General features: G+C 36.8%; 2 protein-coding genes and 1 pseudogene across 2 annotated transcripts; 2 read left to right on the top strand and 1 right to left on the bottom strand.

Moving 5' to 3' along the window:
- Nucleotides 1-809: 809 nt before the first annotated feature.
- Nucleotides 810-10557, top strand: LOC102610589 (DNA mismatch repair protein MLH1). The gene is made up of 15 exons (XM_052435674.1): nt 810-1297; nt 1417-1662; nt 1919-2053; nt 2173-2386; nt 3156-3304; nt 4347-4445; nt 5350-5413; nt 6482-6617; nt 7345-7439; nt 7533-7641; nt 8122-8287; nt 8604-8765; nt 9008-9182; nt 9859-10022; nt 10298-10557. The coding sequence occupies exons 1-15, from the start codon at nt 1049-1051 to the stop codon at nt 10340-10342; spliced, it is 2208 nt and encodes a 735-aa protein (XP_052291634.1). The 5' UTR covers nt 810-1048; the 3' UTR covers nt 10343-10557.
- A 787-nt stretch (nt 10558-11344) lies between these two features.
- Nucleotides 11345-16428, top strand: LOC102611203 (putative disease resistance RPP13-like protein 1). Its single transcript, XM_006478467.4, has 2 exons — nt 11345-15763; nt 15890-16428. Exons 1-2 carry the CDS (start codon nt 11560-11562, stop codon nt 15913-15915), a joined length of 4230 nt encoding a protein of 1409 aa, XP_006478530.2. The 5' UTR covers nt 11345-11559; the 3' UTR covers nt 15916-16428.
- Nucleotides 16429-16719: 291 nt separating this feature from the next.
- LOC102611488 (ankyrin repeat-containing protein BDA1-like) lies at nt 16720-18619 on the bottom strand (annotated as a pseudogene).
- Nucleotides 18620-18900: the final 281 nt, after the last annotated feature.

Here is an 18900-nt window from a genome sequence, read left to right as displayed (position 1 = left end):
TTAAAATAACCTTTTAATTAACAAGTTCTGACTTTTATTAGAAGCTCTGAGTCTAATTTTTTTTAAAATTTATTAAATCTATGAATATTAGTCAACCAAGACCACCTTTATATTGGTCACCCAATTTTTAATTATATTTCTTTTGTTTTGCGGCAAGAATTCGAACTCGGTTTTGTATTGATCGAACAAGGTTAATGTATGTTCAAAATTATCCATTAATATCGGTTACTGTATTATTCATTTAATTACTTTGAAGATCAGTAGAAGTCTTATAAAGTCTCTCAAAGACCTGACTCTGAATGCGTTTATAATTGAGGTTAGGCAGATGTAACTTAAAAATTACAGTAGTAAAGTATTTAGTAAATACTAATTGTTGTAGTTCGAAAGTTATATATAATAAAAATTTATTATATTTTTAATAATTTTATCAAAATTATTATTTAAAATTTATATTTATTACGTATTATTAATTTTTATTTCATAATTTTAAATTTTTTTCTACATCAATTATGCTTTAAAAGTTATAATATCTCAATTTCAAATAGAACCTCTATCATTGAGTTAGCGATCTAAATAATTCAATCGGTAGATAGAATCAAATAACATAAAATAACAGAAATTAAAGAGACAAAATATTATTCCGGCACGATCTTGATTTGAAAAAAAAAAAGTTATACTCAATACACACCTAGTGGATTGTCCATGATGAAATTATATTTGGAAGCCAATTTCTTCAATCTTCACCATCAAATTTATTTACTCAATACATTAATTTATCCAACACATTACTGTCAATACGATATTTTGAAAATTGTCGAGGTAAGACAGAGAATGAGCTTTAAAAAACGCAGTTGACAAACCCCCCGCTAGTTCTTAGTCGACACGAGTACACTTGCTGCAGAGTGCAGAGCCTTTTTGGCCGCTCGGTTTCACTTGAAATTGAATGTTAGACGACTGTAATCGGACTTGACCGCAACAACGGCATTTTCACACAGTTAATGCTTAATAATACACTGATTACTGATTAGTGATTCAAATTTGGAGCTCAATGGACACTGAAGAAGCGTGGACTCCAGAAGCAGAAGCCGCTGCAGTGAAGGAGCCTCCAAAAATCCATCGGCTAGAAGAGTCGGTAGTGAACCGAATTGCCGCTGGCGAGGTTATCCAACGACCGGTATCGGCCGTGAAAGAGCTCGTTGAGAACTCTCTCGATGCCGATGCCACTTCCATAAACGTCGTCGTTAAGGACGGCGGTCTCAAGCTCATCCAAGTCTCCGACGACGGACACGGCATTCGTGTATGTATCCGTATCCTATAATTCCTTGAATTAATTTCGTTTCCTCGTCAGCAAAAGAACAGAACGACGACGTAAATTTGGTCTTTTGGAAATTTTTGTCTTATTTGCTTTAATTTCAGTACGAGGACTTGCCAATACTTTGCGAGAGGCACACGACCTCCAAGTTGTCAAAGTATGAGGACTTACAATCAATCAAATCCATGGGTTTCAGAGGAGAGGCTTTGGCAAGCATGACTTACGTCGGCCATGTTACCGTCACAACCATCACTAAAGGCCACTTGCACGGTTACCGGGTTTCATATAGAGATGGTGTCATGGAGAGTGAACCAAAAGCATGTGCTGCTGTCAAAGGCACGCAGATAATGGTACTATGAACCCCATGCATCCCTTTATGGGCTTGGCATAGCACAAATTCATTTTTCCATATTTCAAGTTTTTGAGTTGGGAGTTATGCGCAAGTAAGAAAGGAATTTGACATAAGTAATCTTACTGGTTGAAGTTGTATGAGATCTAATGGCTTTTATGCGCACCTAATGATGGAGCTAATGTTCAATTGCGCATTTTGGGTAGAGCTTTTCTTAGGTTTCTTTCATTTTATCTTATTTGTGTGTTTATTATTAGGTGGAGAATTTGTTTTACAACATGATTGCTCGAAGGAAGACACTGCAAAATTCTTCTGATGATTACACAAAAATTGTTGATTTGCTAAGCCGGATGGCCATTCACCACACAAATGTGAGCTTCTCTTGCAGAAAGGTTGGTTACTTGAATGAAAGAAATTCGTTCCTAATATTTTTAATCTATTTTTTAATATATTTTACAATTCTTGCGATATTGTAAAGTGCTTTTTATTTATTTATTGTTAACATACTCAGCACGGAGCTGCTAGAGCAGATGTTCACTCTATTGCTACATCGTCAAGGCTTGATTCTATCAGAACTGTATATGGAGTGTCCGTTGCTAGTAATTTAGTGCAATTAGAAGCTTCAGAGTACAATGATTCCTCAAGTTTTGTTTTCAAGATGGATGGCTACGTTTCCAATTCAAATTATGTGGCAAAGAAAACAACAATGGTGCTTTTTGTCAATGGTATGTATGATCTGTCCAATTCTTTAAAATGGAGAGTGGTTAAATAGGTGATCAGGATTTGCATTCCTATGCATTGGATTTATTGTTCTTCTTCTATTGTCAGAAAGCAACACTTTTTTTTTTGGCCGAGCTATTGCTACTTGTAGTCGAATGCTTGTTAATTTGTATTGCTAAACAAAGAGAAAAAAGTGGGGGGTGGTGGGATTCAAACAATCTCCCTTATAAACGGATAATATTTTCTTTAACTCGTGAGTAGTTCTTTTTAATGCTAAATAATTTTTGGCCAATATAAAATTTTCTTTATGCAAACACATTATCTGCTGATGAGTGGAGGAGACATTCGATAGTAAGATAAAACAACATGATGTCTGCTTAAAATTCTAGCCGCAATTATATCGGAGGTACTACACCCAATTAATTCATGTATACCATGTGTAGTTCAATTAAATATAACTACCAATTACATGGCGATAAAACAAATGCACACATGGCATACATGCAGTAGGACTTGTGTGATGAGTTTTAAAACGCTTGATACTTATGTGTATTTAAGCCAAACATGTGTTGCTTGTGTAAAACTTTTCCTTTCCATATTCATTTGAGTAAACTGATCGGTAAATATATATTTTGCTTATTTTGTTGGATTAATTAATGTTTTTAGACGAGAAACTGTAATTTGGTTGGTGTGTTCTTTACTATTAGTAGAGAATTGATTGTTGGATTTCGTGCAATTAATATTTTTTTCCCCCTTGTTCTTCTTAAACTGCAGATAGGTTGGTTGAGTGTGCTCCTTTAAAGAGAGCTGTAGAAATTGTTTATGCTGCAACCTTCCCTAAAGCATCAAAACCTTTCATCTATATGTCTATAGTGTTACCACCTGAGCATGTTGATGTGAATGTGCACCCAACAAAGAGAGAGGTACAAATTTTTGGTTCCTTGTTCTCCTTTATAGTACGGAACTCCTTCATACTATATTTCAGAGTGGAGATTTTGACAAGAGTTTCATGTTGCTAGAAGAAATCAGCAGAAAGATCAAATACGCATTTATCCCCACAGAACATTAATTGCATTATCTTTGCTCAGAATATGTAGTTGATTTATGTGATATGATGAACCAAACAGGGAAGAAGTTATTTAGAATTTGATGGTAGTTAGGGGTTTTTGTAATTGCCAGTGGTAGTTTACCTCATAGGATTAAGCAAATTTTTGTCTAATGTCAGCTTGGGGAAAACAGGCACTAGATCATGTTTTGGGCTGATGTTTAGATTGGGAGACTGCTTATAGCAGGCTTTTCTCATGGCTATACTGGTTGTCTTTAGAGAAAAACTCTCCTCTTCTTCTCATTGGTAATGGGATTTTAAAGTTTTCTGATATTTGAAATTTGTAAAGGCCGTCCATTGTGCTGAACTGCTTGGGTTTTAATAGATTGTTACTTTTCAAAAAATTAGATTATTAAAGTGTGTGAACTTTTGTAAAGTCAGGGTTTTTTTTTTTTTTTCCTTCTGAATCCTTCTATCCCAGCCGTATAGACAATTTCTGCATCCCATTATTTGAACCTTCCATTTTTATATGGAATGCTAAAGTGCTCCCTAAATGAAGATGTTGGTATGGGCAACGGCTTGTGGAAAACTCAATAGAAATGTTATGGTTCAAAATCGAAGGTCGGTGATGTCATTTTATTCTAATTGTGGCAAAACATTTAAATAAGTTTTAATCCATCGCATCCTTCACTTCCCTTTAGCTGCATTTTTCTGCTCTAAGTTGGCTCATGCCTTCAATTTCTGCTGGGTATCCATTCTTCTAGTTAATCTCTGCACTTTAAAAAGCTTCTTACATAGGAAGGCTGTTGTCTTATGTGATGTGTGGACTTCCTGTTCACATTTTTCTTATCCAAAAGAAAAAGAAAATAGAGTATATGTTGATGTGCTTTACGTAAGAGGAACAACGTATCAATATGCAGGTAAGCCTTCTGAATCAGGAACTCATTGTGGAGAAGATACAGTCAGCTGTTGAATTGAAACTGCGACAGTCAAATGATTCAAGGACGTATAAAGAACAGGTACTTTCATTAAACTTGAACTGGAAGAAATCTGATTCTTTCTAGCTTTTGGTTAGATAATATTTGCTACTGCGTGCATTCAGTAGTCCCATGTTCTCTGCCTGACTCCAAAAATATCAGCCAAAGAATAGAAGACAACTGACAATGTCTTGCTTTTTATCAAATTTGGTATTTTTGTTTTCATTATATGAAAATATTGTATGATTTAACAGAATAAGAAAGTAACAAAAGTGAACCAGAGGTTGAAGGGCATTAAAAACAATACTTAAAACAGCTATTTAAATCCCTTGGGGCCGCCTACCTGGGATATTTATTTTCTGCTGGTTTGCTGACTACCAAGCTTGTGGGGTCTGTCTCTGGCAGTAGTCATGGTCTAGAACTTGGCAAACGTAGAAAGCTCGAGAGATTTCTGGGCTATAAGCCACAGCCTTTTAATTAGTCCAAACTTTTATCAAATTGGATAATTAGTTAAAACCTTATAGATTTTTTATTTTTTATTTTCATTTGCAAACAAACTAAAAAATTTAATAGCAGGAATTTGATAAAGGTAGAAGCAAGAAAAGTAAGGAGACAACTTTTTTAATGACATCATGGAGCTTTATCATGCACAAGTTAATGAATTATGATCCAATTGCTCTCAGTAAGCCTTGCTTATTTTTTCAATAAGCTTATTACAGAAGACTTGTGCATACACACAAAACAACTTGTGCACACACACAAAACAACCTATTTTTATATTTCTTCTAATGTTGTTGAGTACACGATCATTTTCAAGCCAGCATATCATTTGGAATTTCTTTCTTCCATTTCTACTGCCATGATAGTACATTAAGAATAGATTTCCTTTATCTCCGTGTCTTCTAATTTGTGTTTTCTTGGCATCTGTGTTTTGTGCATGCGGCAGACTGTGGAATCCTCTCCATCTAGCCCTTACAATCCAAGCAAGGACTTGCATCTTAATCCTTCTGGTATGGAAAATGTTTTCCTCCTGTTACTGTTGCATGCCTTGTGTTTGCATGATGCTTTTGATTTATTAATTCAATAAGTTTGAAGAGGAAGCCAAAGATTGGTGATAAGTGATGAGATAATTAGGAGAGAAACAATTGAAAAAGAGTGGAGAATATTAAAGAGTGGCGAGATTGAGGAAAGAAACAAAGCAGCTAGTAATTTATGTTGTACTATTTATTTTAATAAATTATTTGAGCATCATAATTATTTCAATTAAAATAATTTCAAAACTCCCTCTCAAGTTGGAGAATACTTTGAAATACAATATTCTACCATTTTTTTTTCATTTAAGTTAATTTTAACACTCTCAAGTCGAGTTTTTACATGTTTTTTTTTTTTATAGAAAATCCCTCACATCTATTGTCTTACCTCTTGGCTTGTTTTTGAACTTGCGGTAATTTTAAATATTCTCTCTACCTTCCTGATACCCATTTTCTTGGACCTTATAGCTTTGACCACAGGCTTTGATTGATTGCACGTCTAATTTTCGTCAGACTTCACTCTTAGTTTAGTGTTAAAAGGGACAGATTTATTGCCATGCCTGACTAAAGCATCTTGAGCATCTAGTGTATTCTTCTGTGCTGTGAGTTTAATACAAACAGCAATGAAAAAGGAGGGGTTGATCAGATCGCAAAAATGTTCTTGTCCTCCCCCCCCCCCCCCCCCCCCCCCCCGCCCTTTGAGAGACAGAAAAAAAAAAAAAAGGAACGGAAGAGACTAAAGAGAAGAAGGTGAATATTTGGCTCTAATTCATAGTCGAAAATCAGGCCCAGACTTATAAAGAGAAGTGAAGAAGAGAGTGAAAACAATGGACAAAGAGAAGTGGGTATCTAGTGTATTTAGATTGAAGCTGACCTCTACTTTATTAATTAACTAATGAGGTTATTATGGGTGTTTGTTACACCCTTTAATACAACATTTTACCATCAAAATAATTGAAAACTCCAGTAAATTTATTTGTCCAGGATGTTGGATTTTTTCTTCCAACTCAAAACTTTATTTTTTTGTTTATTTATCTTTTTCGATAGGGTCAAAATTGCAAAAGGTTCCTGTGAACAAAATGGTAAGAACAGATTCATCAGATCCAGCTGGAAGATTGCATGCCTATGTGCAAAGCAAGCCTCATACATCTGTTGCAAGTGGTCCAAATTTAAGTGCTGTCAGGTATGATTGCTCTTTAATTGGCTGCTACTTGTTTTGAGTGCTGCAGAAATGCTTCTCTAACGTGTTTGAAAATCTCTTGGGCATCAGTTGGCAGCCAACTTTTCTAAGGGAAGTAATTGTCCTTCTGACTTTTATAAATAAATTTTTGTGCACACCGTCAAAGCAAGGTGCATCTCTGTGGTATGGTTGGATATACCCAATTATTGCTCAAAGCATGTGCAAAGAAGAGAGGGGTAGGAATGGAGCTTAGCTGTTGAAAATTGCAAATTATCTAGTTATTCTCAAGAACCAATACAATACTTTCGTTATTGTACAATAAATTGGCGTAATCTTTACGATTTATATTCGTCTGATTTTTTGAGGCCTTTAGGCGATGCTGGATATTTAGCTTTACCTCTTTTCCTGATATTTTCTTTTGTGCTGCTTCTGAATTTTAGGTTTGCTTCACCCTACGTAAGTATATGTACATATTTTAATTCATTTGCAATAGTAGCCATCAGTATTAGTCTATTTCTTCTGCAATGTTTGTGTGAATATGCCAAATCAGTTCTCTTATTTTTCATACAAAATATCCAATTGTAGGTCTTCTGTTAGGTAAAGAAGAAACCTGAACGAAACTGCAGATCTTGCAATAGTAGCCATCAGTATTAGTCTATTTCTTCTGCAATGTTTGTGTGAATATGCCAAATCAGTTCTCTTATTTTTCATACAAAATATCCAATTGTAGGTCTTCAGTTAGGCAAAGAAGAAACCTGAACGAAACTGCAGATCTCACTAGTATTCAGGAACTTATTGATGATGTAGATCGCAATTGTCATTCAGGTAATAACCTGCTCAAGTTCCTTTGTGTTGACTTTCAAAAGCTTTATAAAGAGTAGGGTAACTTTTCTTACAATTTCTTTAATGTATATATAGGTCTACTGGACATTGTAAGACATTGCTCCTTTATTGGAATGGCAGATGATGTTTATGCATTGCTTCAGCATAACACTCATATGTACCTTGCTAATGTAGTGAGTCTAAGGTATGACTTCTATAGATGCGGTTGTAGGAGCTGATAAATGAATGATTTTATATTCTTGCTAGGATTTTATATTTGTTGCTTATCTAGAATGTTATTATTTTTTTCTTAGTGACGAAGGTCCAAAACTGTTTTAAAAACTAGCTTTTCCTTTCAACTTTTCTTGGAGATTGATTACCAATTTAGTTTGTGAGCTTAGTTAAGCGACTCTCTGTTTCTCATTTTTTATCTCTTTCTCTGGTATGATCCCTACTTTTATCTCTCTCATTTTTTTATCCCCTTGAAACATCACTGCTCACAGCTGTGGCTTTTCTCTATGTGAAGTCCCCTGTAGTCTATGGAACAACTACTGCTGGAGCAAAAATAATACACTTTTCTCATTTTTGGTTTCTACTGCAATTCTTTCAAGTTTGTTATAGGCACTAGGATGCTTATTCTTTTAGGCTCTCCTTGTATGAATTTTCTCTCCCTGTGCTCTTACAGCAAAGAACTCATGTATCAGCTAGTTCTGCGACGGTTTGCCCATTTTAATGCTATACAATTAAGCGACCCAGCACCTTTGTCAGAGTTGCTTATGTTGGCTCTCAAAGAAGAGGACCTGGATATGGAAAACAGTGAGAATGATGACCTGAAAGAGAAGATTGCGGAGGTAATTTTCTTTTTTACATTGATTTCCTCATATTAGCTTTCATTATCTTCTGTTATTGTGACCGTTTATTATCAAGTATATTGACCTTTTGAAAATCCTTTTGTTCATGTAAGGTAGTTGTTTTTCCTTTTGCCTCTGGAGCTATTAATGCAGATACTATATATAAAATTATCTTGAATGAAAATTCTCATTATTTGTTGTATTCTTGATTAATATTATTTACATGATAAGAACTTGTTGTAACAGAAGAGCTTTCAAATATGTGATTTTGTCCAAACAATCTGACTGACTTATGTCTCTTTTGATCCTTATATAGATGAACACAGAGCTGCTCAAGCAAAAGGCTGAAATGCTGGAGGAGTATTTCTGTGTCAAAATTGATACACGAGGGAATTTGTCTAGGCTTCCCATCATACTTGACCAGTACACTCCTGACATGGATCGGATTCCTGAATTTGTACTTTGTTTGGGCAATGATGTAGGTTGAAACATTTAATTGATATTCATTTGCTATGAATCTTTCCATTCAGTCTGTTATGGGTTGATGTAGTGACCCTTCTTGATATATCAGTATGATAATTCTCTAATTTCATATTTAGAGATCAAGTTTGCATGTGCAGTTGTGCATACCACAGTTTTGGTATAGAAATCTTACGTCATCAATCTTTTGACATACGTATTTACATCAATGCAAAATGTAACTTTTAATAATTATTGTAGGTTGACTGGGAGGATGAAAAATGTTGTTTTCAAGCAATTGCTGCTGCCCTGGGTAACTTCTATGCTATGCATCCTCCTCTGTTGCCCAATCCTTCAGGTGAAGGTCTGCAGTGTTACAAAAAGAGAAAACCTTTGAAGAACCCTGTAGATATAGAAAGGTACCCGAATGATGCAGGTATGGCTATTCACCCCAGGGAAGTCATCGTATAACTGTTGATATTAAGTCATTTCAGTGACTTAGATGTTGATTTTGTCTCAATTACTTTCATGTGCACGCTATATGATGTGTTGAGTGTCTCTGTAATTTGACACCCTAACATCTAACTACCGTATAAAATGAGCTTCGGAGTTGATGATCAGCAGGTTGGTGTTAATGCCTGTAGTAGTCAAATTAGAATCATGAAGAAAAACCATAAAAGCACCAACAGTAATGGTCAATGAAATATTACAGTTGGATTATCTTGCTCGTTTGCTCGGTGGTAAATCTTTTCCTGCTCCTCCTAGACTTATCTTGTTTTTAATTTGTGGATAAGCTATGTGACTGGTAATGTATTAAAGTTTGAACACTTAGTCACTAGATGTGAGAGTTTGCCTTTTACCAAATCCCTGTGCTATGTGGTTGTTTGCATTGTCATCCCTCCCTATAGTCACAATTACCCATCTCATACCTTCTTATTCTTTTCCACCTTCTGGTGGAATATATTGTGCAAGCATATATTTGTGTTTATATTTAGGGGGATTGACACTTCCCCCGTAACAGCCGCGTTCCTTTGTATCTTCTGCCTGCTTTTCAGACATTTGACCGGTACAATCCCTGGATTTCCAACTTTTCCATTTCTTGTTTGTCATAGGTGATAATGTGGAAAATGAGGATGAGATTGAACATCAACTACTTGCAGAGGCAGAAGCTGCATGGGCTCAGCGTGAATGGTCAATTCAGCATGTCTTATTTCCGGCCATGAGACTTTTTCTCAAGCCACTAAATTCAATGGCTACAAATGGAACATTTGTTAAGGTAAGATGTTGATCTACTGCTCATATTTCTTATCGGTGTTTCTATGTCCTAAAAGTGGATTATGATTTTCATTGCGTTGCATTTCTTTTCTCTTTCGTCTAAATTTGATTAGACTTCTACAGTTCAATAAGGTACATGTAAAGTTTGCTACACTAGAAAAACTAGCCACTTCATAATTTTTTAATTATCTTGTGTGACCGAGGGTTGATTGTTTCAATGTAACTTTAGTCTTGTTGTTCATCATGAAACTGATGTATGATCCTCACTTTCTCTAGGTAGCATCGCTGGAGAAGCTCTACAAGATTTTTGAGAGATGTTAGCTGAAATAGTTCCTTTGAAACCTCAAAATGAAGGTCTTGAGAATGGATGATGTTAATAACGGCTTCCAGGTTTTGTAGTCTAGTTCAATATCTACTTTTGATATAAATATATGTTGTGACAATATTGAAAGGTGGCGAGTTATTAATTGTGGTGTCAGTCACTTCACAATTCACATTGTTCTTGGTTCGTATAGAAAGCTTTTTCTGCAGTGTAATCCCTCTCTCTCCGCTGATTAAGTCGGAAATTCTAACTAAACAAATGAGAATTTGAGTTTTCAAACTACCACAAAGAAACAACAAGAAGCAATAATAAGCTCAACAACAATTAGGATTATGGCAAAGACCCTCGAACTGGTTTCAATGGGTTTTGCTACGATGTATTAGTTGCACTCTGCATTTGTAACAAATTTTTCGTTGTACGTAATAAATATTTTGTTGATTAGTAACTACAAATAAGTTTATGTAACATACATCCTGAAAAACATAAATTATACATGAAAAAAAAGAAGAAAAAGAGTTACTAATAATGAAAAATAATTATTAATAACGACAATGAGATGGATGCTGCGATGTGGCTTCTATATATTACAGGAGACAATAATATTAATAACTTAAAATGACAAATTGAGCCTACCGTGACTGCAATGGAGCAGTTGGAATCTTCTAGTCTTCTAGCTAGCTAGTTATGACTTATGAGAGCAAAGGCCATCTAAGCCCAGAGATAATCCATCCATTCATTGTTGTACTCTTATTTTTATTTTCACTGTTACAAGTTAAAAAAGAAAATAAGTTCTTTATTTCTTCTCAATAAACCCAAATTAACGAGCTATCAAGCTGCCTCAATTTTGAATTTTTAAGTTTTATGATTTCTGCTTCTCAGGATCTACACGGATGGGTTCAATTGAGATTAATTGTACTAAAAAGTAATGTTATAAGAAAATGTATAAGATATAAAATTATTTTCAAGTGCTGACGTCATCTATCAGAATTAATATATATATATATCCTAATTTTTAATTTCACTTTCCGTTATTCAAGGTGGGTATTCACGGATTCCACATTTTTGTCAGCCGGTGGAGTCAACTAATTGTGTTCTAAGCAATCTCTACTGACGTATCTATTCCCAAATTTTCAGTTTCAGTTTGCTTGTTATCTTTATTTTTGCCTTTTCCTTCTCTGTGCGGAACTTGATTCTTTTGTTTCTAAAGAACAAAACCATGGTTGTTGTGGGAGAGATCTTACTGTCAGCTTTCTTTCAGTCGTTGTTTGACAGATTGGCTTCCACTGATTTCCTCAACTTTGTCCGTCAATTCCAAGGCGGAGTTGATTCCGATCAGCTCAAAAAGTGGGAACAAAAACTGAAGATGATCCAGGCTGTGCTGGGCGACGCAGAGGAGAAGCAACTGACTGATGAGGCTGTGAAAATCTGGCTGGACGATCTCCGAGACTTGGCGTATGATGCCGAAGACATCCTTGATGAGTTCGCCACTCAAGCTTTGGAGCATAGGTTGATGGCAGAGGATCCTGATAATCAGCCTACAGCTAGCAGATTTCGGAACATCTTCCCTGTAGCTTGTTTCAATTGTTTCAGTCCAAGCACAATTGGGTTCAATTCCAGTATGCGGTCCAAGGTTAAAGACATCACATGCCGCTTGGAAGAACTCTGGAAACAAAGATTTGAGCTGGGGTTGCAGTTGACTCCTGGAGGGGCTTCATCAGCTATTGCTGCACAGCAAAGACCACCCAGCTCAAGTGTGCGGACGGAACGTGCTGTCTACGGAAGAGACGAAGATAAGGCCAAAATACTTGATATGGTGTTAAGCGATGATCCAATTGATTCCATGTTTCGTGTAATACCCATTGTCGGCATGGCAGGAATTGGAAAAACAACGCTTTCTCGGGAGGTCTACAACGACAAGGCTGTCTCAGATATCAAGTTCGACATAAAAGCTTGGGTTTGTGTCTCTGATGAATTTGATGTTCTGAGCATCTCAATGGCACTTCTCGAGTCAATCACTTGCAAGCCTTGTGACTTGAAGGCTTTAAATGAAGTGCAGGTTCAATTGCAAAAGGCACTGGATGGCAAAAAGTTCTTGCTAGTCTTAGATGATGTATGGAACGAGAACTATAGCCTGTGGGAAGACCTGAAAGCCCCCTTCCTGGCTGCTGCACCAAACAGTAAGATAATCGTCACCACACGCCATTCACATGTTGCATCAACAATGGGACCAGTTGAACATTATAACTTAAGTCTTCTATCTGATGATGATTGCTGGTTTGTGTTCATGAACCATGCATTTGACACTAGAGATCATATCCATGTGCAGCGAATTTCAGGATTATTTCATAAGAAAGTTGTTCAAAAATGCAGAGGCTTGCCCCTGGCTGCAAAGACTCTTGGTGGCCTTCTACGCACTAAGCATGGAGACAATGCGTGGGAAGATATATTGAACAGCAATATATGGGATTTGCCTGAGCAAAGTGGTATTCTACCTGTTTTAAAGTTGAGTTATCATTATCTTCCTTCACATTTAAAGAGATGTTTTGCTTACTGTGCAATTTTCCCCAAAGATTATGAATTGAAGGAGAAAGAATTGGTTTTCTTATGGATGGCTGAAGGTATTATTCAACAACCAAGAAACAATAAGCAGTTAGAAGATTGGGGTAGTGAGTGCTTTCATGATTTAGTGTCAAGGTCAATTTTTCAACAATCAAGTGGTGATGGTTCTAAATTTGTAATGCACGACCTTGTCCATGATCTTGCTCAATTGGTATCCGGAGAAAGCATTTGCATGTTAGAAGAGGCCAATAAGCTGTCAAGAAGATTTGAAAGGGTTCGTCATTCCTCTTACACTCGTGGCCACTTTGATAGTAAAAGTAGATTCGAGAGTTTGTATGAAGTTCCACATTTGAGAACATTCTTGCCTGTGTTTATAAGAGGTGGCACTGATACTAGTTACATAACTAATGTGCTTCTGTCTGATATGCTGCCAAAGTTCAAAAAGTTGAGGGTGCTATCTTTAGAGGGATATTATGTCACTCAATTGCCTAATTCAATTAAAGAATTGAAACTTTTAAGGTACCTAAATGTTGCTGGTACTCAGATCAGAAGTTTACCTGAGTCAACGAGCTCACTAATGCACTTACGAGTCTTGATCCTAAGAGATTGTTCTCGTTTAACAAGGTTGCCATCCAAGATGTGGAACTTGATTAATTTGCGTCATCTTGATATAGAAGGTGCAAATTCACTTGAAGGGATGCCATATGGAATGGAGAAGTTGAAGCATCTGCAGACATTATCAAATTTTATTGTGGGCAAGGATACTGGATCTGGTTTGAAGGACTTGAAGAATTTAAAGTTTCTCCATGGAGAACTTTGTATCTCAGGATTACAAAATGTGAATGATTTACGTGAAGCAGGAGAAGCTATGTTATGTGAGAAGCAGAATCTACAAGCATTATCGCTGCAATGGGGATCTCAGTTTGACAGCTCACGAGAAGAGGTGGCAAAAGAACACACTGTGCTTGACATGCTACAACCGCATACAAATCTAAAGCAGCTGGCAATCACAAGCTACAGCGGTGAAAATTTTCCAATGTGGATAGGAGATCTATCATTCTCCAAGATGGAGGTTCTTGAATTAGAAAACTGCCAAAATTGCACATCATTGCCTTCACTCAGCATGTTGGGATCACTTAAACAGCTCACCATCAAAGGCATGACAAGACTAAAAAGCATAGGTTCTGAATTTTATGGAGAGGATATCTTAAATACTTTTAAAACATTAGAGACTCTTCGTTTTGAGAATTTGCCAGAATGGGAGTGCTGGGACACCAAAGAAAATGGTCTTCTTGCTGGATTCTCTAGCCTCCGGGAACTTTCCATACTGAAATGTCCCAAATTCTCTGGAAAATTGCCGGAGCTTCTTCCTTCACTGGAGATACTAGTAATTAGTAAATGTGCAGACTTGGTAGTTCCATTCTCAAGCTTTCCGATGCTCTGCAGATTAGAAATTGAAGAATGCAAAGGAATTACATGCAGCACTCCAATTGACTGCAAGTTGATAGAGTCTATGACTATTTCAAATAGTTCATTACAAATATATGGATGCAAAGGGATGATATTTAATGATCCTCCGGCTATGGACTCCAAGTCATTACCAACCTCTGTGACTATTTCAAATGTTCTGGAGTTTGGAAAATTCTTGAAGCAGGGATTTCAGCAAGTAGAGACTTTGCGAATTGGCAATTCTGAACAGATCAAGTCATGGCTTCAATTTGACAAGCCAGAACAGGGGTTGCATGTACTCAGCTCTCCCGAAGACGTGTCAATAGAGGAAAATTGCATGAGTCTTGTATCATTTTCTGAGGTAATTTTTCTTATGAATAATCTGCGGTATCTCAAAATTGAAAATAGCAGAGCTTTGAAATCCTTACCTCAGGAAGTTATGGGAAATAATGCACAGTTGGAAAAGTTGTTTATCAAATATTGTGATTCCCTAACATTCATCGCAAAAAGCAGGCTACCTTCATCTCTGAAAAGGCTTGAGATAGAGAATTGTAAGAACTTGCAACATTTGGTCGATGGTGAAGAGGATGCTTCTTCTTCTTTTTCATCATCAGTGACACTGAAACACCTCAGTATAAGGTGTTGCCCCAAGCTCACAACCTTATCATCAACAATCCAGTTACTTGAGGCACTTGAAGACCTCAACATAAGTGACTGCCCAAAGCTGGAGTCAATACCGGATGGCCTGCACAATCTTAAAAGTTTACACAGCATTTGTATATCACAGTGTCCAAGCCTGGTTTCCTTTCCAGAAAGAGGGCTTCCCCACACCATTTCAAATGTTTACATAGTCAAATGCAAGGAACTTATGGCCCTTCCAGATGATATGAACAGACTCAACTCTCTTCAACATTTATGGATAAAAGATTGTCCAAGTATTGTCTCATTTCCAGAGGAAGGTTTTCCAATCAATCTTACAGTACTTGTAATTGGAGAAGTCAAAATCTACAGAGCACTGATCCAGTGGGGATTGCACAGGCTGACCTCTCTTAGACGCCTCTGTATTTATAGATGTGATGATGCAGAGTGTTTCCCATACAAAGAAACGGCAATCATGTTGCCCGCTTCTCTAACTCATTTGCACCTTCGGAAATTGTCCAAATTGAAATACCTATCTTCAATGGCTTTTCAAAGCCTTGCTTCTCTTAAATATTTGTGGCTCGAGAGTTGCCTAAATCTCACATCATTTCCAAAGGAGGGCCTTCCATCCTCACTTTTGGAGTTAAGAATTGAAGATTGTCCGATGCTAAAAAAGGGGTGCATAAGGGATAAAGGAGAAGAATGGTCTAAGATTGCTCACATCCCTTGTGTTATAGTAGATTGGAAATTCATATACGATCAAGAGGAGGAAGGTCAGTTGATTTCTATTATTTAGTTTTTTATCATAGAATGACATCACATCAAGTATTTTAATCAATTAATTTGGTGTAGTATATGAAGAACCTTTGGTATTGCACTTCATTTTCTTTGCTTTGCAGGTGACTTGCGAGCACCAAGATGCTAGAGTTTTGAAGAAATATGTGAAGTGGCTTAATACACTACAGCATCAGACGCTTAAACTTGGAGGAGCATTTGCTGTGAAACCTTCATCCAGGGAGTGCTTGCCATTTGCCCTTATCCTGCAAAAGGAGTTGAAGTCTGCCCACAAAATTTGGTGTAAATCTTCAAAAGTTACTTACGCCGCTGGCTTCCTGGATGCTGTTTGAATTCCTCATCAGGCTACAGCATAAGTTTTGCCCATTTGTTTCTTTCCTCCTATAAGCAAATATTTGAGTTGTCGGATAGGTTTTGATTGTTTATTTACTTAGGGCCCAGCTAAATTGACTATCATTCTGTTGTAAATTAATGTAGATTTTACCCATAGTTTTTACCAACTCAATTTCCTACAGACAAGTTAAGGATCAGAAAAGTAAGAGGTGGACTAAGCACTGTAATTGGCTACGTAGGTGAGTTGCAATGTTTCATACAGAAAAGGAACAAAAATGGAAGTAAAAAAAACTAAGAATTGAGCAAGGAATTTACATCTGCCTAATATAAATGTCTATGTAATAGCAGGAGTTAAAGCTATCAGAATATAGCATTTGATGAAGTAAAATGAGCAGGCCTAGAATATGAATATCGAAATCTTTATTAAATCTCTTCTTTTCACTGATTCTGTGGCTCCACAGTGGCTGTGCGTTCTGTACGCCGCCTCTTTTGCTGTAGTCTGAAGCAGTAAGCTGTAAGTCCGATTGCTAGAGGCAAGATTGATATAGTTAGAATGACAAAAAGCTTCACCTCATCTGGTGCAATGCTTATTACTGCAGTGTCATAGGTGAAATTCATTGCCAAGAAGCTCAAACTGCAGAGGAAACTTGGTTGTTAGGATGTTGATCATTTGAAGTGGCAATTTAAAGCCCAGAGAGTTGAAAAACATATAAAGGCGAAATGCAATTGTGTTCGTAGAACCCCAAATAGACTCCCCTGCAATGTGCGCTTTACTGCTGGGTGTGCTATTGTCTTGCCATGTACCCCCTGGAGGGTTGACACAAAACTGGAAGGTTGTTGTTGCCACCAAAGCAGCTACAACCAATAGTGAACTGCGTGTTTCACCAGGAGAATCTCTTCCCTTTTTAAATTTGAAAAATTCCGTCATGTCATTTTTTGTTCGCAGTGGATTTGTCTCTGCCGATGACACTGCAAGATTGTTCAACTGATGTTTGATTGTCATCTCTCATTCCCGTAGCTCCAGCACTCCGAAGGATCTCCTCAATTTCCCTATCTCCAGCTTCACTCGGGAAGATCAGCAGCAGGTCAAATGCAGTGAGACCGCTATGATTTATGGCATTTACTTCCAACCCCTGTGAAGCATTGGCTTGATGCCCAAGTAAGAGTTCTATTACCTGCAAGTGAATCCAAGTTTTCAATTGTTCTTTATAGTCGGAAGATAAATCATATGATACTGGACATGTATTTTCTTTCCTAGCAGTTATATCAATCATTTTCAAAGTTTTCATGACATGAAGTGTGTCTAACTTGGAAGTCAACCCGTCCTAGGTTATGAAACACTGAGCCTAGTCAATAGATGGAGTTTCCAGCTAACAAAGTTGCTAAAACTAAAATAAGATTGGAGCATGCAATGAGGATATTTTTTTAGTGACCACTTTTTTTATTCACCAGTTTCTGTAGACAACATCATTTTGAACTTCAATAGTGGTTGGTCGACATGATGCCACAGAAACACAGGATTGAACTGAGTTTAGCACTTTCAGGGGGATAAATTTAAAATAGAGGAAAGTTCAAGCTCTTAGGAAACATATTTTTCCCTTTTACTTTATGACCATTTTGAATCCACACTAATCAATTCTCTAAACCACTGTACAAAACTGTAAGGATCTTATAACAGATTTTGACTAGTTTAACCGCATACTGACTTACAGTTGAAATTTCTAATTGAAGCAAATTAGGAACCTTATTGCAGATACATGGTTCTCTAGATTCAAGAGATATCCAGGCTAGTGAAGCTTAATAAGACATGATCTTTCTGTGGCCTCACGGTCTAAAGTCAAACACTCCTTTATAATGATCTGAAAACAATAGAAACAAGAACTAACTTGATTGAAAATTATTGAATACGGGATTAAATATAAGATTGGACTTGCCTGGCGTTGTTTCTTCAAGGTGGCTAGGTGCAGCACTGTATTTCCTTGCTCATCCCTCATATTGAAAATATCTTCCTTCTTCATCTCTCTAATCCAATCCACAATAATTGCAATCACTCCATACTAGCTGTTCTTAATAGCAAAGTGCAAAGCAGTATCATGCTGAATGGTCACGTCTTCGACACATTCTGGACAAGCTGAAAGCATTTCGGCTACAGCATGAGACCTCCCTTTGATAGCTGCACAGTGCAGGGGAGTCTTTGCCTCTGGTCCTTGTAGCTGACAAAGTTTTCGGTCAACTTTCAGTAACTCCCTTACAATGTGCCCTATTGATGATGCCATGTGCATAGGGCTAAAACCATCTTGGTTCACTTCCTGAGCCATATCTGGTCTCAGGTTTATGATCTCCTTTACAAAATCAACGTGGCCATATGCCGAAGCAACATGTACAGGATTTCCTGCTGAAGTTAGTGCAGAGATATGGAGTATCAAGGGATTTTCTCCCAGAAGTTGGTGCAAGCTTTGGACATTTCCTGCTTGTGCTGCCTCAAATAGCTTTCTATCCATTGAGGTGGAATATGCCCTATGCCTTAGTTTTGTCCTTAGTATGTAAGGCACACAGGACTTCACATATGTGAAAATAATAAGAAAAGGAGATATAATTCACGGAGGTATAGTTTCTTTAGCCTTTCCAAGAAAAATTTTCTTATGGACATGAAACCTTTATTTTGTTTCAGAATACCTTAGTAGTACTTGTTTGGTTTCTTTTTTTTTAAAAAAAAAAAATTGAATAAACACTCTGTTTTGCTCGAGAATCAAAGTTTAGAAGAAGTCAAGCTATGTTAAAC

This window comes from Citrus sinensis, chromosome 3 (assembly GCF_022201045.2).
Source record: "Citrus sinensis cultivar Valencia sweet orange chromosome 3, DVS_A1.0, whole genome shotgun sequence".
NCBI lineage: Eukaryota > Viridiplantae > Streptophyta > Magnoliopsida > Sapindales > Rutaceae > Citrus > Citrus sinensis.
This window is presented reverse-complemented; position numbering and strand designations above follow the sequence as displayed.